Genomic DNA, 24163 nt, shown 5'->3' with positions numbered 1-24163 from the left:
TCAGCTTTTGCTTGTCTGAGAAGCTTTTGATTTCTCCTTCCTACTTGAATGAAATCCTTGCTGGGTACAATAATCTGGGCTGTAGGTTATTTTCTTTCATCATTTTAAGTATGTCTTGCCATTCCCTCCTGGCTTGAAGAGTTTCTATTGAAAGATCAGCTGTTATCCTTATGGGAATTCCCTTGTGTGTTATTTGTTGTTTTTCCCTTGCTGCTTTTAATATTTGTTCTTTGTGTTTGATCTTCGTTAATTTGATTAATATGTGTCTTGGGGTGTTTCGCCTTGGGTTTATCCTGTTTGGGATTCTCTGGGTTTCTTGGACTTGGGTGATTATTTCCTTCCCCAGTTTAGGGAAGTTTTCAACTATTATCTCCTCAAGTATTTTCTCATGATCTTTCTTTTTGTCTTCTTCTTCTGGAACCCCTATGATTCAAATGTTGTAGCGTTTAATATTGTCCTGGAGGTCTCTGAGATTGTCCTCATTTCTTTTAATTCGTTTTTCTTTTATTCTCTCTGATTCATTTATTTCTACCAATCTATCTTCTAGTTCACTAATCCTATCTTCTGCCTCTGTTATTCTACTATTTGTTGCCTCCAGAGTGTTTTTAATTTCATTTATTGCATTATTCATTGTATATTGACTCTTTTTTATTTCTTCTAGGTCCTTGTTAAACCTTTCTTGCATCTTCTCAATCCTTGTCTCCAAGCTATTTATCTGTGATTCCATTTTAATTTCAAGATTTTGGATCAATTTCACTATCATTATTCGGAATTCTTTATCAGGTAGATTCCCTATCTCTTCCTCTTTTGTTTGGTTTGGTGGGCATTTATCCTGTTCCTTTATCTGCTGGCTATTCCTCTGTCTCTTCATCTTGTTTAAATTGCTGAGTTTGGGGTGTCCTTTCTGTATTCTGGCAGTTTGTGGAGTTCTCTTTATTGTGGCTATTCCTTGCTGTGTGTGGGTTTGTACAGGTGGCTTGTCAGGGTTTCCTGGTTAGGGAAGCTTGTGTCAGTGTTCTGATGGGTGGAACTGTATTTCTTCTCTTTGTTCAGTCGCGCTGTGGGGAGGGAGGGAGGGATGCTGCAAGCAAATAACACTGGCGTGCGCTCGCAGTGCCTCAGCCACACTGGGTCTGCCCCCGCTCACTGCGCGTGTAGCCTCCCTGCCCACACTGCTCGGGCTCTAGGTTGTTCCGCCGGGAACAATCCGAGGCTGGCCCTGGGTTGTATGTACCTCCCAGGTCCAAGCCGCTCAGGTTCAGGCACTCGGGTAGTCCTCAGAGGCGCAGACTCAGTTGGGCCTGAGTGTTGTGCTCTTCCCAGGTCCGAGCAGCTCAAGTGATGAGGTGTTTGGCGAGCGCCAATGCTGCGACTTATCGCCTCCCCGCCACTCGGTTATCTGGGCGCAAAACCAGCGCACCTTCTTAGGCAGATGTTAACCGTCCAGACCCGCAAGAAGTTTTAGTTAGCAAAGAAGCCTGCTTACAGTTTTATAGATAATGTCTCTCTGGGGCTGCGATTGCCCCCTTCTGGCTCTGGCTGCCTGTCACCGGAGGGGGAAGGTCTGCAGCCGGCTATCTCTGTTCAATTCTTTGTTCCGTGCGCGGGCCTGGCGGTCTTAGGTTGGGGCTGGCTTTTCGCGTGGTAGATATCCCACAGTCTGGTTTGTTAGCCCAAATTATTTCGCTCAGATAGTGCTTAGGGTATTCAGGCCAGATTCTTACTCTAAGCGATGCAGCCCGCGCTGCGCCTCCCTGCCCAGCCCCCGCTTGTTAATGGCGCCTGCAGGCGTCTGCGCTGCTTCTCCGCTGGGGGAGTTACCATAGGACTCGCAATCTTCGAGTTTTAATTGTTTATTTATTTTTTCTTCCTGTTATGTTGCCCTCTGTGCTTCCAAAGCTCGGCACAGATTCGGCAGTGAGAAGGTTTCCTGGTGTTTGGAAACTTCTCTCTTTTTAAGACTCCCTTCCCAGGACGGAGCTCCGTCCCTCCCTCTTTTGTCTCTTTTTTTGTCTTTTATATTTTTTCCTACCTCCTTTCGAAGAGTTGGATTGCTTTTCTGGGTGCCTGATGTCCTCTGCCGGCATTCAGAAGTTGTTTTGTGGAATTTGCTCGACGTTTAAATGCTCTTTTGATGAATTTGTGGGGGAGAAAGTGTTCTCCCTGTCCTACTCCTCCGCCATCTTCCCTACTCTCTATTCCTCTTTTTGATTATAGCCAACCTAATGAGTGTGAAGTAGTATCTCACGGAGACTGATTTACATTTTGCTAGTGGCTTCCCTGGTGGCTCAGAAGGTAAAGTGCCTGCAATGCAGGAGACCTGGGTTCAATTCCTGGGTTGGAAAGATCCTCTGGAGAAGGAAAAGTGACAATTCACTCCAGCACTCTTGCCTGGAAAATCCCATGGATGGAGGAGCCTGATAGGCTACAGTCCATGGGGTCACAAAGAGTCAGACACGACTGAGCGACTTCACTTTCTTTAACTTTCAATCATGTTAAGCAGTATTTTTTGTCATTGTTGGCCATTTGTATATCATCTTTGGTGAAATGTCTATTCAAGTTCTTTTCCTGGTTGTTAAATTTTTTTTTAATTGTAAAAAAAATCTAACTTAAATTTTTACCATTTTAACCATTTTTACTTGCTAAGTGTTTCACACACTTTCATAATTCATTTTGGAGAAAGAAATGGAAACCCACTCCAGTATTCTTGCCTGGAGAATTCCATGGACAGAGGAACCTGGTGGGCTACAGTCCATGGGGATGCAAAGAGTCGTACACGACTGAGCAACTAACACACACACACACACACACACACACACAGTCACAGTGTTGTTTTGTTGTTGTTGTCATTGTTGTAGCTGTGCTATGCAGGTTGAATGACAGTTTCCTGGTTGAGAATCATACCCAGGCCCCTGATAGGAAAGTTTGGAGTCCTAACCTCTGAACTACCATGGAATTCCTTATCACATTGCTATGAAACACAGGTCTACACCTTTTTATCTTGCACAATTGAAACTCTGTACCCATTTCCTGTCCCATTAACAACAACTCTTCTTTTCTTCCCTGTTTCCCTAGACCCTGGACTCCATCATTCTTCTTTGTTTCCTTTCCATTGCTTGACTGTATTAGATATTTCATATAAGTGGAAACATACAGTATTTGTCTTTTATATGACTGGCTTATTTCCTTTGGCTTGATGTCTTAAGGGATGATGAATGTTGTAGCTTGGGGCAGAATTTCCTTTATATGGCTTAATAATGTTCCATTATATGTATATATCACATTTGATGGACGTTTAGATGCTTCCACCTCTTAGTTGAGATTAGTGCTGCTTTGAGCATGGCTGTGCAAATATCTCAAGACCCCATGTTAACTACATTTGAATTTATACCCAGAAGTGGAATTGCTGAGTCATGTGATAGTTCTATTTTTAATTTTTTGAGGAGCCTTTATACTGTTTTCTGTAGCAGTTGCACCATTTTAAAATCTATCCATAACACACAAGGATCCAGTTTTTGTACATACTTGCCAAGAGTTGTCCTTTCCTTTCCTTCCTTTTACCTTTCTTTTCCTTCATATGTAAACACACACACATGCACGCACAATTTTTTTCATATCCTTTTCCATTATTGTTTATCAAAAATTATGAATATAGTTCCTTGTGCTATACAGTAGGATCTTGTTTATCTATTCAATATATTAACATTATGGTTTGCATCTGCTAGTCACCAGCTCCCAGTCTATGCCTCCCCCACCCTTCCTCTCTTGGTAATCACAATAGTCTGCTCTCTATGTCTGTGAGTCTGCTTCTGTTTCACAGATAAGTTCATTTGTGTCATAGTTTAGAGTCCACATGTAAGTGATACCATATGATATTTGTCTTTCTCTTTCTGACATCCTAAGTATTCTTTTTAATGCTAGTGTAGAGTCAAATGTTCACTTAACTCCATTTTCAGAACATTTGTTGCTACTGTATAGAAATGTGATTGATTTTTAAAATATTTATCTTGTATTCTGCAATCTTTTTATTAATTTTAATACTTGTGGTTTCTTCAGGGTTTTCTATATATAAAAGTATGTTATCTCCAATACACATTGAATTTTTCCTTTCCATTCTGAAGGCGGTTTTTTTTTCTCTCTAAACAACAACAACAACAATTCCTTTTTCTTTCCTGATTGCTCTGGTTATAGAACTGCCAGTATAATATTGAACCAAAGTGTGGAATAGACTTCCTTGTGTTGTTCCCAACCTTACAGGGAAAGCTTTCAGTGTTTCATTATTAAGTATGATGTTAGCTGTGGGTCTTTTACAGGCACCCTTTGACTGAGAAAGTCCTCTTCTGTTCTTAGTTATTAAGTGTTTTATTTTAACCCCTTTTATGAAAAGGTGCTAGATTCAGGGAAATGCTTTTTCTGCAGGCAGATGTGCTTTTTCTCCTTTATTGTATTAAAATGGTATAATGTTGACTGACTTTCATATAGTGAACCAACTTTGCATACCTCCATAAATCCCACGTGATCATGGTATGTAATTTCTTTTATATGTTGTTAGATTTTGTTTGCCAGTATTTTGTTGAGGACTCTTGCATCTGTATTAATAAGGGATATCAGTTGTGTGTGTCTGATGTCTCTGTCTGATATTCATATTAGAGAAATACTGGCATCACTTTGCTTACTATATGGGGAAGAGACATGTGGAGTGAAGGATGAAGCATTGTTGGATTTAAGTTTAGTCAGGATTTGAGGGAGAAATTTAGGATATATCAGTGTGGAATTGGGGTCAGATTATCAAGAGAGTTCATTCTCAATTTCCTAGGCCTGTGTTAAGTGCTTGACATTGAATTATGCTGTTTGTTATGTATGCATACATACTGTATACTTTGAATTTGCTGCCTATTTTCTGTATTAACATTTATGAAATTAGTATGTGTCAATCAGTTGTAATGTGCATTTAAGATAAGTTTTTTTTTCCAATTTTACTACAAGATGCCATTGAATAGCTGATGCTTTTTAAAAAGAGCTGTTAACCTTAAGTCTAAGAAATAAGCATGTTTGTCTTTAAGATACGGAAACACATTTAAAAGTTATAAATTTGCCCTAAAAGATGCAGCTGGTATGTTGTTAACTTAGAATTCCAGCTTAATCTTCTTTGACTCTGAACTCCATGTTTCTAAACACTGTACAGTAGTGCTTTTGTAAAAATTCTTGTCCTTTATATGGGATTTCACCTAATGATCGGTGGTGTTGTTTTTTCTTCTTTTTTTTTAAATAGAAGAGATTAAAATCAACATAGGACAAAGCTATGATTCTCGAGTCATGTAAACTTGAAATCATAGGTTTTTCAGCTGTCATTTACTCTCTTTGATGCTCATTGTCGTTATCTGTAAGATAAGGGTGTTTGTAACTACCCTAGAATTTTGGAGATAACAAAATAGCACATTTTTCTGTACTTAACTAATATGTAGTATATTTATACTTAGGTGACAGCTTATTTAAAGGAAGCACTGGGACTTGTGGCCACACCCTCCAAGAACAAAAAAGTATTTAAAATATGGAACCACCATGTATGTTATGTGAAGAAGAACAAGAGCCAGAACCACAGAAAAGCCAGGGAGAAACCAAACAAAGTAGATGACGAAGATGCTGAACTGATCTTGGTTGGAATGGAACATGTAAATGAAGATGCTGATGTGATCTTTGTTGGGATGACCTCAAATTCAAAACAAGTCATTTCAAACATACTGAACGGAGTTACCCCAGGTTCTTATTCAAGGAGAAAAAGGTATGGTCACTTCAGGAAAGATAATGCTCAGAAATTACAGCCTGTTAGTCATGTGACTCCTGCATCAGAAGCAAAGACTGTCTTGCCAGTTTCTGTCTCTGAATCAAGATCAACAGATAGTCCTGTTATTATTGAGCCTTTGTCCAAAGCGGATTCTAAAAATATTTCACCACAAATAGTGCCTAATAGCTTTTCAGAGTTATGTTCTCCTTTGATTACCTTCACAAGTTCATTGCAGCATCCAGTAGAAACAGCAGTTTCTACAGGAGATATGGATAAAAGTCCTCATGTATCAAAGCGACTTCCCACTTCTGAAACAAATAGCACAAATCCCAAAAGGCCTAAACTCAGTGATGGAATTATAGGAGAACATTCTTTAGCTTTGTCCCCTTCAGGTATTTTTCATACAGTGACTACTCAGCAAAGCACACCAGACAGTGTTCATACCTCATTAAGCCATATTCAGAATGGAGAACCTTGTCCAACAGCTTTTCCAAAGGGCAATGTTCATTGCAAGCCTGTAAGTCCTTTAGGGGAAAATGGACTGACAAAAACTGACTTTCCAAGTGTAGCAAGTCAAAACAAGATTGTTGATCTCACAGAAGGCAATCTGATTGTGTTACTTCACGACTTCTACTATGGACAGCATATAGGAGATGGACAGCCAGAACCTAAAACTCACACAGCCTTTAAATGCCTCAGCTGCTTGAAAGTTCTAAAAAATGTCAAGTTTATGAATCACATTAAGCACCATTTGGAACTTGAGAGGCAGAGAAGTGACAGCTTGAAATACCACACCACCTGCCAGCACTGCCACTGCCAGTTTCCTACTCCCTTCCAGCTGCAGTGTCACATTGAAAGTGTCCACACTTTCAAGGAGCCCTCTGCAGTCAGTAAAATCTTTGAATTTTCCTTTGAGACAGATCAGGTTCTCTTACAGCACATGAAAGACAATCATAAGCCTGGTGAAATGCCCTATGTATGCCAGGTTTGCAGTTACAGATCATCATTCTTTGCAGATGTGGATGCACATTTCAGAGGATACCATGGTAACACTAAGAATTTTCTTGCCCCTTTTGTCTCAAAATTTTTAAAACTGCAACACCATACATATGTCATTATAGACGGAACTGGGAAAAGAGTTTTCACCAGTGTTCCAAATGTGGGCTACAGTTTTTAACTTTTAAAGAGAAAAGGGAGCACAAGACCCAGTGTCATCAAATGTTTAAGAAGCCTAAGCAGCTAGAAGGATTACCTCCTGAAACAAAAGTTGTTATTCAGGTATCACTGGAACCACTTCAACCAGGATTGGTGGAAGTAGCATTCACTACTGTGAACACATCTCATTCTGAACCATCACCCCCGAAATCTAAAAGTAGGAGGTCAAAAAGAACCCGTTAATTCTACTTTCAGTAAGTCTGAAGCCAGTATTTCAAAGTTAAAAACCCCATTAAAAAGAACAAATTCAAATTATAGCATTATTCAATAATATCAAATATGGGGAAACCAATGTGTAATTTATGTGTTTTTATTTTAAATACATGAAGTACAGTTTTGTTTGAATATTGAGATGTTATTTTAAAATATATTTCCTGTTTTTCATACAATTGTCTTAACACATAAAAAGTATGGGTGCGTGTGTGTGTGAGAAAGAGAGAGAACGAGAGAGGTGGAGAAAGGAAAAGTAAAACCTATTTTGGTATTTCATGTTATTTGTAAGTTCAAACGCTCTACTGTACATATAATCTGTAGAATGTTTTAGCAATGTAATTTTCAACTGTTTTCATGCCTTGAAGATCTCAGTATTAACTATATAGCCAGATTGGAATGGCTTTGTTATGGTATGTTCCCATGTGTTGCTAAAGTCTCCAAAGTGCCTCTGTTGTGCTGATCTAAAATAACCTGACTCCAAAAGCCTGGTGTGGAGAAGTTGATGAAGAAGCTATGATGTGAGTTTGGACCAGACATGGGATTTAGTCAGTGGAGAGCTGTGGCTTCTTGTCCCAGTTGAGGAAGAGGCATGTATTCACTCCAGGCATAGAGCCAAGGCAGAAGGAACACTGTCTCAGAGTGTTTTTACCTAGCCCAGGGACATCTCAAGGAAGCCAAACGTTAAAATGCCTGTGTTTGGTGAGAGGCCCCTTCAAGCATCAAGCAGGCCCTGTGTATCATTGACTGCAGTTGGCGAAGCAGAGATAGTTAATAGAATGAGGCCTGTTGCCTGTGGACCTCCTGTTGAGTGATCAAAAGGGGAACTTGATTGATTCCATCCCCTTTCCCATTTGACTAGCTTTTAGTCACAGTGAAGTAGCCATATCTGTCTCAGTCACAGTAGTAAAGCAAGTTAAGATTCCCAAGGGAAAAAAGCCTTAACATCCAGTTTGATTTGTACTGGACCCATAATTTTAACTGAAAGTGATCAAACACGGGAAATCTGTTCAGTTTATGAATTGGGCTAAATTCAGTTCTCTTACCCTTAAGCTACAATGGAGTTGTCTCAGAATAGTAAATGTAGTGGATACAAAGGGTCCAGGGTGATTAAACCCTCTATAGAACTTTCCCTTACCTTTTCCAGTTACATGTGTCTTACCCTAGTTGAACATGTGAAGATTTCAGTTTTGTATCTTATCTTGCCTTGGACATGAATATATTACAGATAACAGCTAATTCTTTGTGTGTATAATTTCCCATTTTATCAAACTGAGTTTTGGTCTTAATTGACACAGTTTGATATGCAGGAATTGTCTCGTTTATTTCAGTAATTATCAGGTCATAGAGTTATTATCCTTCCTCTACTCTATCCAAAACTCCAGTACTTTGGCCACCTCATGCGAAGAGTTGACTCATTGGAAAAGACTCTGAGGCTGGGAGGGATTGAGGGCAAGAGGAGAAGGGGACGACAGAGGATGAAATGGCTGGATGGCATCACTGACTCTATGGACATGAGTCTGAGTGAACTCTGGGAGTTGGTGATGGACAGGGAGGCCTGGCGTGCTGCGATTCATGGGGTCGCACAGAGTCAGACACGACTGAGCGATTAATCTGATCTGATCTGACTCTATCCAAATATCTAGTCTGTGATTATACTTGTGCTGCTACCACTAAGTCACTTCAGTCATGTCCGACACTGTGCGACCCCATGGACAGCAACCCACTGGGCTCCCCCATCCCTGGGATTCTCTAGGCAAGAACCATGGAGTGTGTTGCCATTTCCTTCTCCAATGCATGAAAGTGAAAAGTGAAAGTGAAGTCGCTTAGTCATGTCGACCCTCAGAGACCCCATGGACTGCAGCCTTCCAGGCTCCTCCATCCATGGGAATTTCCGGGCAAGAGTTCTGGACTGGGGTGCCATTGCCTTCTCCGATTATACTTGTGGAAATCTTTTTTTTTTTTTTTTTTGCGTCTCCAAGGGCTCTTTAACAGGCCTACGGGGTACCCTCCAAGTATTGGTTCCTGAACATCAGCACACTTGGCTTCCTCTGTGGGTTCCTGGAGTTGAGTCTCCTCCTGGAGTTGAATGCCATACCTTCTCCACTTCTGGCACAGATACCTAGCAAACTCTGTGCACCATTCAAGGAACCTGGGATCCTGGCTATAGACCTATGCCAGGAGAAATCTCTCCATTTCCTCTTCCTTTCTCCTCCTCTTTGTCTCTTTCCACTATTGTTTTCTCCCCTCCTCAATTTATTTAAATCCTCTAAGCTTTCACAAAATGCTGGCAAGTGATAATCACCAAGGGGTTAGCATCCCTCTCAGAACTGAAGAGGAAGGACTACAGATGACTAAGCTGTAGTCAGTCTATTGTCTCTATTTTAGGTAATTTCCTGACTGTAAATTCAAATACAAGTAAATTGCATTTATTTACTCAATGCTTGATTGATTGATTTGCACTTTGAATATTTTACTAGGCCTTTCCAGTTAGTTTGCTTGGGCCAAAGCACTTTTCTAAGTCTAGCTTAAACCACTTTTAGGTGTATAAAGCGTGTGTGTGTGTGTGTGTGTGTGGTGTTCTGGTCTCAGGTGAAAACTCTATGTATAAATAAATGTGCAGAATATTGTATTCTTATCTCCTTTATTCTATTTCTATAGTAAATATATGAAATGTTTTATTTATAGGTTTTTATTGTTGCTTAGTATTATCAACACTGTTACTGTTGTTTGCTCTGAAGAATGCTCCTAAGGAGTACAAGTTGTATTTATTGCCAAATAAAAAGGTTCCAGTGATAAGATCCCTGACTACTTCCTCTCTTCCATTCTCTATCATTCTACTCTACTGTTTTCCCCACTGGTGCCCTGGTTTTGACAACACTGGCGTTGCTTTTCCTCAAGAAAATTCCATTTCTTCCTGATCCAAAGACTTTGCAACTGTCGTTCCTCTGGAAATGCTCTTCTCCTAGGCCTGCATGGCTTGCTACCTCCCTTGTTTAAGCTTCACCAATGCTGTTCAAATCACACAATGAAATCCTCAACCCCTTCCCTTTCCTCCTCCTCCTAAAGGCACTTTAAGTCTCTACCCTCTTCTTTCCTCTGCAGCCTAAATTTCCTAGATTTTCACACACACACACAACCTGAGAAGAGATAATAACCTCAGGGCTTTGCTTCTTAGAATTAACTTGAGTCAGTTTCTGCACCTGCAAATAAAAGATAGTTACTAGTGAGTTGAGTTCTTTCAGGAGCTTCCTCTGTTTTTCTATCAATACCTCTATATTTTTTTCAGGCAATAACATGTTGTTTTGTTTACAAATGTATGGAATATCTGTCAAGATTATTATTTTTTATTGCCCTTTGTGAATTTCCTTGTCTATTTTGCTTGTTCTTTCAGGTAAAATTTGTTTTATTAATGTTGCCAAAACATTATAAGTAAAATTACTATTTATAGAAATAAAATGGTTTAAAAAACATTTCTGCTGTCTATCTTTTTACAAATAACATGGCATATTTTTGTTTCTTTTCTTTTTTTTTATTTAACAATCCTACTGTGTTGGCCAGAAATTCTAAACAGTGATGTGTAAATGGGTTTTCTTGTTCTTAGTATCATCAAAGGCAATGAGGATATGGCCTTTTTTTTTTTTTAATTTTACATAATTGTATTAGTTTTGCCAAATATCAAAATGAATCCGCCACAGGTATATATGTGTTCCCCATCCTGAACCCTCCTCCCTCCTCCCTCCCCATACCATCCCTCTGGGTCGTCCCAGTGAACTAGCCCCAAGCATCCAGTATCATGCATTGAACCTGGACTGGCATCTCGTTTCATACATGATATTTTACATGTTTCAATGCCATTCTCCCAAATCTTCCCACCCTCTCCCTCTCCCTGATGTATAGAACAGTCTTATGGACTCTATGGGAGGATATGGCTTAATGAATTTCTATTTCTGTTTTTAGATTTTAAGAGAATTGTTTCATTGGATAGTTTACAACATCTGTTGAGACATTTACTTTTCTTTCTTTCTCCCTTCCTTTCCTTTTCTTCCTTTCTTCCCCTGACTCTCTTCCTCTTTCTTTCCTTCCCTTTCTTTCCCCAGGTTTTGGCTTGACTGGACCTTTCCTGAAACAAAAGTAATTCCACTCAGGGTTGAATGTTATCCTCGCAGAATCCCATTCCATTTCTCATTTCTAATATTGGAATTAACCTCCTCTTCCCCTTACTTGATTGCCACAGTTTCTGATTTTCCTTTTCTCAAGAAGCAGCTCTTGTTTTATTATCCCAACAAGTTTTATTTTTGTTGTTTTCTATTTTTGTTTCAATTCATATATACCTTCTACCTTCTTTAGGATTTTTTTCTTTATAACATTTTATTTTAAAAGCTTTCTTTACAAATTTTATGGAAATATATTTGATTTAAAATGTTGTGTTTCAGATGTATATCAGAGTGATTTAGTTATCAGATACATATCTATTCTTTTTTAGGTTATTTTCCATTATAGGTTATTACATGATACTGAGTAGTTCTCTCTTTTTTTTTTTTAATAGATGGTTTAGGGCTTGACCTAACTTTAGCAAATTTTGTCTGAATCCCAAATATTTTTATGTATACATTTTTTAATTAAAATTTCATTCTCTATGATTTTTGGCAAGTTAATTCCAAAGATTTCACTACTTGCAGGCTGAATATTTTAATTTATAGTTTACTGAGAATTGTTTTTTGGAGCTCTGGGGGTATGTGTGTATATACACTGATATGTCTATATACACATCCTTTTCAGAGTACTACATTTTTTAAGATATATAAATATATTTAAAAAGATATTTTCTGTTTGTATGGTAAAAACATGAAATTTTTTAATTCTAGAAATTTGTTCCCCAAAGAATATAGGATAAGAAGTAAAGGTATAAAACTATTCCTTTGAGAATAATCCCTACTAACAGAACTTGGAAATGTTAAAAAAAAATATTCATAACACTTACTAAAGGTGGTAAGAAAAACTTTATTCAAGGTAAGAGTACTACAGTGGGGTCTTATAATACGGGAGAGAGATTGAGATTAAGTCTGACTCCAGCAGGGCCACAGCTGGGATTTATAGCTAAGGAACCGGGTGGGTACATGAGATTGGAAAGAGAGACTGGGAAACTGAAAAGCAGTGAACAATAACAGAGTGGGTATCAGGGGATGGAAACTTATTAAGAGGACCATAAGGGTGAGGGTGGATTCTGGCTGAGGCTAGGCAAGGCTGAAAATATATTGAGGTGAGTGATAAGGAATTTGATCTGATAATGTGGGTGGTCAGATCAAGGGTGAGGTATGTTTTCTAAACTGAAGTAGCAGATTCTGGCTTAGATTGGACTAAATGGACAGGCACCCTGGGATAAAAACATTGCCCAAAGTTGGCAGTGCGTTAATGAACTACTGCTGCATAACAAATAACCCCAAACTAACAGCTTAAAACAATATTATTTCATACTGCTGCTGAAAGTTGGGAATCCAGGAGTAATTCAGTTGAGTGTTCTGGCTCAGGGTTTCATGAGATTGCCGTCATCTGAAGCCTTGACGTGGGCTGGTGGATTTCCTTCCAAGATGGCTTACTCACATAGCTGTTGAAACCAGTTTGCTTGCTGGCTGTTGGGAGAAAGCCTCAGTTCTTTCACATGGGCCTCTCTACTGGGCTACCTGAGTGTTCCCAAGATATGACTAAGCTGGCTTCTAGAGTGAGTGATCCAAGAGGATGAGCAAGGAGGCTGCAGTGCCTTTTATGATTTAGTCTCAGACACTTCATTTTCATTTCTACAATATTCTAACATTAGAAGTGAGCCAATAAGTCCAGCCCATATGTGAAGGGGAGTATAAGGTTCACCCTTGAAGGAAAGGACTTGTGGACATACTTTAAAACCATGTGGTACACACATGGCCACAAATTGTTTACACACTTATATGTCCAAAATGCATTTTCCTACCAATTATCCATTACAGCATTAACCTGAAGTTCAGGATCTTGTCATCTAAGTCAGGTCCAGATATGGATCAGGGTCCACTTCTGCAGTATCTCAAGTGTTCAGTCGTTCAGTTGTGTCCTACTCTTTGTGACCCGATGCACTGTAGCACGCCATGGTTCCCTGTCCATCATCAACTCCGGGAGCTTGGTCAAACTGAAGTCCACTGAGTTGGTGATGGCATCCAACCATCTCATCCTCTGCCGTCTGCTTCTCCTGCTTTCAATCTTTCCCTCATCAGGGTCTTTTCCAATGGGTCAGTTTTTCGAATCAGGTAGCCAAAGTATTGGAGCTGCTGCTTCAGCATCAGTCCTTCCAATGAATATGCAGGACTGCTTTACTTTAGGATTGACTAGTTTGATCTCCTTGCAGTCCACAAGACTCTCAAATCTTCTCCAACACATCAGTTCAATTTATACAAATGTAGTTCCTCTAGACCTGATGATCTATGAACAAAAGAGATGAATTAATCTGCTCACTTTCACAGCCAACACACAGTGGTGGTGAGGCACAGATAACCTTCATAGACATTCCTGTTCCAGAAGGGAGGGGAGATGGGAGTCAATAGTAGCAGTTCTGAAATCCCATGGGATCTTGTTGGCAGTCCTTTGATTAGGATTTAAGGCCTGGAAACTTCCTAGGCTTCAGTCTCTGAATTTTTAATTCTGCACTCTGACATGATTCCATTGCATGAAAGGTGGGTAGTAAACAGTTACAGTGAAACAGTCTCTCTAGCCTGCCTCCTGCTTGTCGAAGGTAGAAGTCCAGAGCTCTCTTATTTTGTACTATTGCTGGTCCTTTCAGTCCAAGCTGAACTTAAATATGTTATCTTAAAAACTTGGTGTGTCTCCTGATAATCTTACTGGTGTTCATGGCAAAACACCCCACTCTAAAGCCACAACCACACGTCTTCATGAAAAGGCCTCCTCTGTTTTGGTTTTCTGCTGAGATAGCTGAGGGATAACACCCTGAAACTTGGTAGGTGTCTTATGGTGTGACTGAAATGATCTCTGAGTGACACTCCTAAACTCTTTGGAGGGCATTGGCCTGCCTAAATAATGCCATGAAGCATCCCCTTCCAGGTTTCTGAGGCTTAACAAAGAATTTTAGTCACACTCACCCTTAGACAACCTTTACTTTAAAAAAATAAAGTAAGAATTGATGCAGAGGTGATGTAAAATGTTATATTTAGACCACCTTATCTCAGTGCCCTGGATATGACCTTGCTTGAGAGCCATTAATTTTAGCATCTTCTGTCATCTTAAAAGACTGGAAAATTTCCAAATCAGCAAGTTCTGTCTTCTTTTTTAATATTCTTTCTCTTAAACATTTTTTTAAATTTCCCTTCGTATTTTACTATAGGCAGCAATAAACCAGGAAGCACTTTTGGCTGTTTGGCTGGAAATCTCCTTAGCTAGATATCTCAATTAATTAGGTAGAGTTTCTCCTTCCAGATCATTAGGTACATTTTCTTTTCATAAACTGCAGGTGTAGTGGACTTTCCTCTGCACACTCCCCAGGCTCTTTCTTCTTGCCTCTCCTTTCTGCCAGGCATCCTGGGTGCACCACTGTGATTCCACTTAGAACATGTTTGCTCAGTGAGACAACGGGGATTGATTCCCTGGCTTCAGTGCTTCTGCTGGCCAGCGTCTATGTACCTTTCCCTAAGACCTTCATGTTTTCGCTATCCAACTTCCATCACCTGGCTAGGTCAATTCCGACAGATCATACTCACAAGCGTAGTGGCAGGGACTTCTATGAGCACGTGTGCACACACATGCATGTGTACACAGTAACATCCCTGAGAGGAAACTTGCACATATGCAGAACTACAAGCTTTCTTCTCCAGGAACATGAATTTTGGTAAGCACCCAACTTTCTTTATCCTGGTTGTTTTCTTTCACTTGCTCAATAATCATGTCATGTTACACTTCTAACTCTGTGCTGCTACTCCTGCTAAGTCACTTCAGTCATGTCCGACCCCGTAGATGGTGGCCCACCAGGCTCCCCCATCCCTGGGATTCTCCAGGCAAGAACACTGGAGTGGGTTGCCACTTCCTTCTCCAATGCATGAAAGTGAAAGTGAAAGGGAGGTCGCTCAATCATGTCTGACTCGTCAGGACACCATGGACTGCAGCCTACCAGGCTCCTCTGTCCATGGGCATTGCCAGGCAAGAGTACTGGAGTGGGGTGCCATTGCCTTCTCCATCTAACTCTGTGACTTATCCTCAAAGTTTACAAAAACTTGGCATTTGCTAGTGACAGGGACCGACCTGCGGAGCAGTGGGCAGGGTTGGAAGCACTTGCCATGATCAGCTGTATGACATGCAGCTGCGTCCTGCATTCTCCAATCACCTTGGACAGCTGCACAGTACAGGTCACATTGGCCGGATTCATTGCCTGTGCATTCCTTCAGGGGACCAGAAAACAAGGACATCTGGGCTCAGCTGACATGGAGAGATGCTTTCTCGGTGCCCAGGCAATCTCAAACTCAGTGAGCAGCAGGAGGCCAGGGGATGGCAGGACCCACGGACAGATGTTTCTGATACAGGCACTTAATTAACCGTGCCTCAAGTTCTATCACGTAGGACTCTCATGCTGCAAACACAGCTGAGAGGGGGACTTACTTCGCTCATGGACACAATGAATCCCCCAAGCCTCCAGTCTCAGCAAGTCACCTGCTACATGCATTACCCAAGTTCTGACCCCGCAGCCAGCTAGCATGAGCCAGAGCATCCCCATTTGTGAAAGAAAGTACAGTGTCCCAGCTACTATTCGGCTGTCCATTCCGGGCCGACCTCCAGAAACCCTCATCACATATATTTCTGTAAGTTATCTCTCATGGACAAACCTTCCTCCCTGAGGAAGTGCTTCAGGGGATCATCCAACACGTCTTCCCTGATGATCTGCAGGCAACACGAGCAAGGTCAGCCAGGGGCTGACCAGGCTCCCAACCCTCCCATGAGCAGCCAAGAACTCCAACATCAACCACCAACTGTGTGCAAGCCCAAATCAACGCCACCTCAGCAATCTTGTTCGATTCTGGGCCGTTGTGGGCTGACAGCCAGTTGAGAAAGTTAAGGCTTCTGGTGTCCAGCCTGCAGCTGGGGGCTCCCCGTTCAAAGTCCCAGAACCAGTGGACTGGAGTGGATCGACGTGCCCTGTACCCTGAAGAAAGACAGGGGAGACTGGGGTGGACACCGCAGGTACATCATCCACATGCTTGCACACCCACACTCATCACCCCGGGAGCCACCTTTTACCAGTGATGTCAAGGTAATACTCCTTAATGATCACCGAGTTCAAGAAGTAGGGGTTGTCCCGAAAGGAAAAGATCAGCTTGCAGTGGGACGGCGGATGGCTCTGCACCTGCACCTGCCAGGATAGCGAGGAAGGAAAAGGTACAAGCTTCTAGGGGCCTCAGCTTGCCTCCAAGGCAGGCATGATCAGCTTCCCTGATGCCTCTCCAAAGTCCCACAGCACAGGAACATGGCTAACACGTTCCTCCCACTCCCCGCCAGGTCCCATACCCACCCTTCCTCAGTCTCCCTCACTGACCTTCAAGTCCATCATGTAGCCAAGAAAGTCTTGATCTTGGTCGCTGATCAGGACGGAGACTTGAGGGTGGCTCATAATCTGCTTTAGGTCAAGGAGCCATTCAGGCCACATGCCGGCCAAGAGCCAGAAGCATCAGCCCTAGTCTGGGGTGGAACAAGGATACTGGAACACGCATCTGCAAGGAGCTTGGCGGGCACTGCCTCTTGCCCGGCCACTGCTGATATCCTCAGGACCTGCCATACCATCAGACAGGCTCATGGCTCTGGGCCCCTTGGGATGGTGTGCATCTGCATTCCCCAAGCAGGGGCTGTTTCTGACCGCTACTCTGCTCCTCCAGACCTGTGTATGCTGGGTAGTGGCATGTCACTGCTTATACGGTCAGACTTGCAGTCCTTGTGACAAACCGTGTCTGAAAGTAAAGGGCTTCTTGGGTATGTGTGTGTGTGTTTATGTGTACGTGTGTGTGTGTGTGTGCGTGTGTGTGTGAATGACTCACATGTCCCAGCAATGTGCCGGGATCACCCACATTTACACCAATAACTGTCTGCGAACGCTGCTCTTGTGTACCGTCTCTGGTCAATGTTGACTTAGAGGCCTCGGGGGCTGCGCCTCCTCAGATGCAGTCCTGAAAGAGACACTCAAAGGCATGGCTGCGACACGTCCACCTGTGGCCCTGCCCAGGCCCTACTCGGCTGTGCCTTTGGAGCCTGCCAATTGCCCAGGACCGCATTTCCTTCAGTGGCCTCCGGCGCCCTTCCTGTGCCCTCGCCTCCACCCCCTCCGCCTGCTCCTGCCCCTTCTCCCCTTCCTCGTCCTCCTGAGCAGCGGACCTCAAGGAGCAGCGCAAAGGATACAGCTTTGGCCCAGAAGCCAGGGATGCCCTGGATGATGGCGCTCCTCCGAGCCAAGTGACGCTTCCTCCTCTGATGGTTCTTGCGCATGAACTGAACGTAAGCCCTGCGGTTTTGCTCACGCTCAGAGCTCAGTTCTACCTGCAGGGCGGCCAGTGCCTGCAGGGCATCCAGCTCCTGGCGCTCACAAGGGCCTCCGGGCCTTTCCTGGCCCTGCTCCTCCACCGTCTTCTCCTCTAGCTCCTGGGAGGGCCGCTGTTCCTGCTCCTCATCCGCCACAACCTCCACCTCCTCCACGATGTCTTCCTGCAAGCAGCTGGAACTCCCGCCCGATCCCCGCCACGTCTCCGTCCACCAGGGCCTCGCCCTCCTCCACCGCCTCCACCCTGAAGAGGGTGGCCTCTTGGCCTGGCGTGACAACTGCTGGTGACAAGGTCCCAGCTGCGCACTGCATCACGACGGCAGGCTGCGGGGTGGGGGAGGGGGGGTGGGGGCGGGGCCCTGCCCCCTGAGTACCTGGGCTCACAACTTGGAAGGTGCGGGGTCCCGGGACGCTCCCGCCTTCCTCTGACCGCCTCTCACGTTCCTCTTGGCCTTGGCGGTGACCCCGAGCTGGGGCAGAGGCGAAGGGACGCGACATAAGAGCACAGCAAGTGGGGCGTAATGGCGGCCCAGGCTGCAGTAAACCTGTGGGACCGACTAGCTCTTTTGGGGGCGGGGAGTGAGGGGGATTGTCAGAAGGCGGGGGCTGGTGTGTGGGGGTGTTGGCGTGAGGCCGAAGAAAGGGGTGCCAGAAACGCAGGACGGGGTGAACGGGCCCTAGGAGATCCGGCGAACAGGCGGGGGCCTAGGCTGTGAGCCATGCACAGACTGCTGGCCCAAATCTAGACCAATGGCCGACAGGGTAGTGGGCGGCACTCTTATGGACACGCCCCCCAGACCGGAGGGCATCTTCCGGGGTTCCTGTGCTGCTCCAGCGCCCCCACGTGGCCAGATTCTGCTCCAGGGAGGGACAGGGTTTTGCATGTGGCCGGGCTAGCCCCAGGCGCTGTCATTGACCTGGCTCTGGAAATTCCAAGCACGGGTTCCTGCTCCGCCATCCGAACCGCACACTCCTGTGTCCCCTGGGACTGGCAATAACTGAGAGCTCTCCCTGAGTATCCAAGGGATACGCAGGGGTGCCAAGGGGCTGGATACTTTTCTTCAAGGGACAGAGAGCCTGCTGCTGTCCGGATGCTAGGGGAGTAGGGAAGAACCCCACCTACAGTGCTACAGTGGATCTCCACTGTTCGGGAACACCAGCGCCTTAGTGTACAGCGCTCGCTCTGTGTCTCTGTATCTTTGCTTCTGGCATAGCACTGTGTTGGGCAATCCTTCCGCGTGTGTAGCAGGCGCTGGTGTCTGTGTGTCTCCGTCTCTCTAAGTAGTGCTGTTGCCGTCTGCAACTCTGTGGACACCAGCGCTCAGAAGAGACGCTTATCCTTGGCGTGAAGGCAAGCCCTTCTCGTCCTGAGTGAGTTTCACCGGTGGGAGTTCAGAGGGTTTTAGTCCACACGTTCGGAGAGTGCTTTCTCGACCCTGAAAGCCAACAGTGGGCGGTCACTGCTGAAGCGCAGAAGGGGACGGGCGACCCTCCCTCCCTCGCTGGGCCGACGTGAAAGCTGCACAAGCCTGAGGTGCCGTGGCCACACTGTGCGCAGAGGGAGAAACGAGGCCCACTCTGCTGGCATGAGGGACCCCCCCTGAACCTTGTGCGAATGCCGGCCAGGGAGACGCTAAGGACAGCTCCCCGTTAAGTTCCACGACTCACCGGTGTCGGAGACATGCACGGCTGCCATCGACCCTATGGAGGCCCTTTCAAAGTGGTTCTGTTCTCCATGTGAGAACACATCCCAGCCTGCCCTGTGGCCCAAGCCTGTGGGGCCTGGAGCAGCAAGAGGATCAAGCTAAACCAGCCATCCTATAGTCCTGACACACGATATATGCGTTCTACAAAGAGCTTGGGCATGGGCAGGGCCGACCCGATTCAGTTGCATGGACCGAGATGTGGGCTCAAGAGTGTTTGTCGGGGGCTTGAACAAAGGCAGGACCCAGCCTGGGTCATGGCAGGGACTGTGCTGTGGCCTCGGGAGTGTCTGTCGGGATGAACAAGGGCAGGATCCAGCCTGGATCAGTGCAGGGACCGAGATGTGCTCCAAGGAGTGTTTATCGGCTGCTTGATCATGGGCAGGACCCAGCCTGGCTCGATGACGGGACCGAGAGGTGGTGTCAGATGTGTTTGTCAGGGGCTTGAACAAAGGGAGGATCCAGCCTGGTTCAGTGCAGGGACCGAGATGTGGGTTCCGGAGTATCTGTCGGGGGCTTGAACAAGACAAGGAGCCAGCCAGGTTCAATGCAGCGAGTGAGATGCGGGCTCAGTAGTGTTTCCTGGGGGCTTGAACAAGGGGAGGACACACCGTAGTTCAGGGGTACAGAGCGCGTTGTGGGCTCAGGAATGTGTTCCGGGGGCTTGACTAAGGCCAGGAACAAGCCTGAGAGTCCGATGCAGGCCCAGGAGTGTCGGTCGGGGGCTTGAAGAAGTGCAGGACCTGGCCTGGTTCGGTGCAGGAACCGAGATGTGCGCTCAGGAGTATTTGTCGGGGGTTTGGGCAAGGGCAGGACCCAGGATTTGCTCGCTGTGGCCAGCTGAGTGACAGGCGCCTGTGTTCTGCCTTCTCCCATCACCTTGGACAGCTTCACAGTACCAGTCACGTTGGCCGGATCCATTGTCTGTGCCTTCCCTCAGGGAACCAGAAAACAAGGAGCGCTGGCCTCCGCTGACTTGGAGAACCGCTTTCTCCGTGTGCATCTATCTAGGTCGTTCCTTGTCAATGGCGTGGCCCTGTTGCTAGCCCACCAGCCGTCAGGGCCCACAACACTCCGAGTGAGGCCCCTGTGCTTCCCACCTGTGTAGCTTGCTGAGTGCACCTGTCTCCCTGTCTCCCTGTAGCAGGAAAAGGCCAAAGAGACGCCCGGGCCTGCAAGGGCCCCAAGAGACTGTGACAGGCCTGGGTCTGATCCAATCTTGTGAAGAAGGAGCACGTGGATACAGGCACTCTTCCGATACAAGGCACGGAACCTGAGGCCGTAAAGGTAAGGCGGCAACCCTACACGCCGTCCCTTCTCTTTAACACTACCCAGACGCACTCAGTCCCTGAACCGATGCTGCCCTGGGCACCCGGCCCTGTCTGGGCCCACAGCTCATGCCTCCCTGGGCAGAAAGCAGCTTTGCTACCTCAAAGGCACCAAGAGGCCTTGTACCACCCGGGCCTCACTGCTTTGCTAAATGCCAAGACTCTCTTTCAGTTGCTCTCATTAGGCCCAGCTAGATTCCCGACAGTCAGGCATCCCTGCTTGCCTACACAGCCCACATGCCAAGGAAGCCAGTCCCCGCTTGGGCCCGGGGACATCCAAGACGGTCACCTGGAAGGCAGGGTGCCTCTGAGTGTCATCTGGTGCAGATGCCCTACGACAGAATCAGAGATTCTGCTCCAGCGACAATGCCAGAAACCTCCGTCTGGGGCAGACGCACCCCTGAGCACCTCTGGCCCCCCCCCCCCCACAGCCGGGGGCAAGACCCCAGAGGAAGGAAGGAATTCACGTCAGGACTTGGAGCACGACCCATGGGGTGTCTTTGGCAGGGCCGCTAATGCCTAGCCCCTGGGCCCTGAAATCCACCAGCAGGCTCTCAACCGCCCCCAGGGGCTTCCCTGTCTGCCATTCTCCCGAGGTCCCTTGGCACATGCAAGTAGCCCACCGTCCTTGCTTCCTCCCTCTTCCCTCCCTCACAGGCACACTCCGGCAGAGGGACGCACACGTACACCCACACCTGCGCCTCCCTCGCCTTTCTGCCCTGCCGAGGAGGCTGGAAATGCCTGGACGTCTGCCACGCTCACACCCTGTCTCTCCTCGCGTGCCTGTGGTTTTGCACGGACAGCCTAGCTTAGCACATCTCGCGTTGTGCTTCGCATCATGCCAGTGTGTGCCACCCTCGTGGAGACAGCGTGCGGGCCGATGGGCCGATCCTGGGCAGCACTGGCCCAGGGCCCTCCCGGGTCTCCTTCTTCCGTGTGTGGAACAAGTCCCCAGTGCAGCAGGCAATCTGTGCCTCTTTCTCCTTCGGGTCTCTGCTCTTCTCTACAGGAACCTGGCCTCCTCTCCACCCCGGGTCCAGCCGTACCCTCGCCCACCATTTCCAGAGGCCGGCCCACGTCCCCATGGACTGAGGGCTCCTCAGGCAGCGGTTTCAAAGCCCCGCCCCACCTGATTTGCCCTCGCGGAATCCTCAGACCATGCACTTCCCTCTCCCTGGTCCAAGCACACACAACCACAAGTTAGAAGTGGCGAGCGTGTTTTGGATTTGGTCTAATTGCGGATTTCTCGAGCCACGGTCCGCAGGTATCACTGGCCATCTTTTCCTCATTCCCATCCCAGATACGGTCATGCGGAGAGTCGGTGACCAACCTCCGTCAGCCTGGGGACGCCTCGTGCCTCCTCTTCTGGTCGCTCGTCACCTCCTCTCCCGTCGCCTTCATCTCTGCGTCCGCCCTGGGCCGGACACACACACACACACCCGCATAAAGACAGGTGACACAAGCACACGCGTGTACACACACACATGCTTTGCACGTGGACACGGACGCAAACAGGGAACACAGGGGTTTCAGGAGCCGAAGACCCGTGTCCAGCAATGACGGAGATGGTGTCACTAGGCACCATGTCCTGCCCTTGGGGCTCCCTGTCCACCTCCTCCCAGAGACGTCCGGATTTTCCCTGAAGCAACTTCAAGCTCAGCAGGTGTGGTGCTGGTGAGATCAGAGTATTGGATGTGGAAATTCACACAAGATCCCAAAGTCAGCGCACAGGTGCACTGGGGGCCCTGGACAGGACGCCCTTTCAATGACAGGCCATCCTAGGTTAAGGGGCGGAAGTGAAGGGCCCAGGCATTCTCAAACTCAGTGAGAGGAAGGACGCCGGGGGAATGGCAGGACCCAAGGACAGATGATTCTGACACAGGCACTTAATTCACCCTGCCTCTAGTCGTATCACCTAGGACTCTCGCGCTGCCACCACAGCTGACTGGAGGGGGACTTACTGCGCTCTCGGACACACCGAGTCCCCCCCAGCCCCCAGTCTCAGCAAGTCACCTGCTACATGCTTGACTCAGGCTCTGGCTCTGCAGCCAGTTTGCATGAGCCTGAGCATCCCCATTTGCGAAAGAAAGTACTGTGTCCCAGCTACTATTCGGCTGTCCCTACGGGGCCTACCTCCAGACCCCATCACCACATGTGTTTCTGTCAGTTGTCTCTCATGGACGAACCTTCCTCCCTGAGGTAGTACTTCAGGGGATCGTCCCACACGTCTTCGCTGATGATCTGCAGGCAACACGAGCAAGGTCAGCCAGGGGCTGACCAGGCTCCCAACCCTCCCATGAGCAGCTAAGAACTCCAACATCAACCACCTACTGTGTGCAAGCCCAAAGCAACCCCACCTCAGCAATCCTGTTCGATTCTGGGCCGTTGTGGCCTGACAGCCAGTTGAGAAAGTTAAGGCTCCTGGTGTCCAGCCTGCGGCTGGGGGCTCCCCGTTCAAAGTCCCAGAACCAGTGGACTGGAGTGGATCGACGTGCCCTGTACCCTGCAGACAGACAGGGGAGACTGGGGTGGACACCGCAGGTGCATCATCCACACGCTTGCACACCCACACTCATCACCCCGGGAGCCACCTTTTACCAGTGATGTCAAGGTAATACTCCTTAATGATCACCGAGTTCAAGAAGTAGGGGTTGTCCCGAAAGGAAAAGATCAGCTTGCAGCGGGACGGCGGATGGCTCCGCACCTGCACCTGCCAGGATAGCGAGGAGGGAAAAGGTGCAAGCTTCTAGGGGCCTCAGCTTGCCTCCAAGGCAGGCATGATCAGCTTCCCCGATGCCTCTCCAAAGTCTCACAGCACAGGAACATGGCTAACACGTTCCTCCCACTCCCCGCCAGGTCCCATACCCACCCTTCCTCAGACTCCCTCACTGACCTTCAAGTCCATCATGTAGCCGAGAAAGTCTTGATCTTGGTCGCTGATCAGGACGGAGACTTGAGGGTGGCTCATAATCTGCTTTAGGTCAAGGAGCCATTCAGGCCACATGCCGGCCAAGAAGAGCCAGGAGCATCAGCCCTAGTCTGGGGTGGAACAAGGATACTGGAACACGCATCTGCAAGGAGCTTGGCGGGCACTGCCTCTTGCTCGGCCACTGCTGATATCCTCAGGACCTGCCATACCATCAGACACGCTCATGGCTCTGGGCCCCTTGGGATGGTGTGCATCTGCATTCCCCAAGCAGGGGCTGCTTCTGACCGCTACTCTGCTCCTCCAGACCTGTGTATGCTGGGTAGTGGCATGTCACTGCTTATACGGTCAGACTTGCAGTCCTTGTGACAAACTGTGTCTGAAAGTAAAGGGCTTCTTGGGTATGTGTGTGTGTGTTTATGTGTACGTGTGTGTGTGTGT

At 46.7% G+C, this 24163-nt stretch overlaps 1 protein-coding gene across 1 annotated transcript; it reads left to right on the top strand.

Moving 5' to 3' along the window:
* The first annotated feature begins 5364 nt into the window (after window positions 1-5364).
* On the top strand, window positions 5365-11348 carry LOC132344426 (zinc finger protein 280B-like). The gene is given in 4 exon segments (XM_059884006.1): window positions 5365-5383; window positions 5632-6846; window positions 6849-7109; window positions 11311-11348. Coding segments are annotated over 4 exon segments (1533 nt in total).
* The last annotated feature ends 12815 nt before the right edge of the window (window positions 11349-24163 follow it).

Source organism: Bos taurus, chromosome Y (assembly GCF_002263795.3).
Source record: "Bos taurus isolate L1 Dominette 01449 registration number 42190680 breed Hereford chromosome Y, ARS-UCD2.0, whole genome shotgun sequence".
NCBI classification, from domain to species: Eukaryota; Metazoa; Chordata; class Mammalia; order Artiodactyla; family Bovidae; genus Bos; species Bos taurus.
Note: the sequence above shows the minus strand (reverse complement) of the source record. Positions and strands in the feature narration are given on the sequence as shown.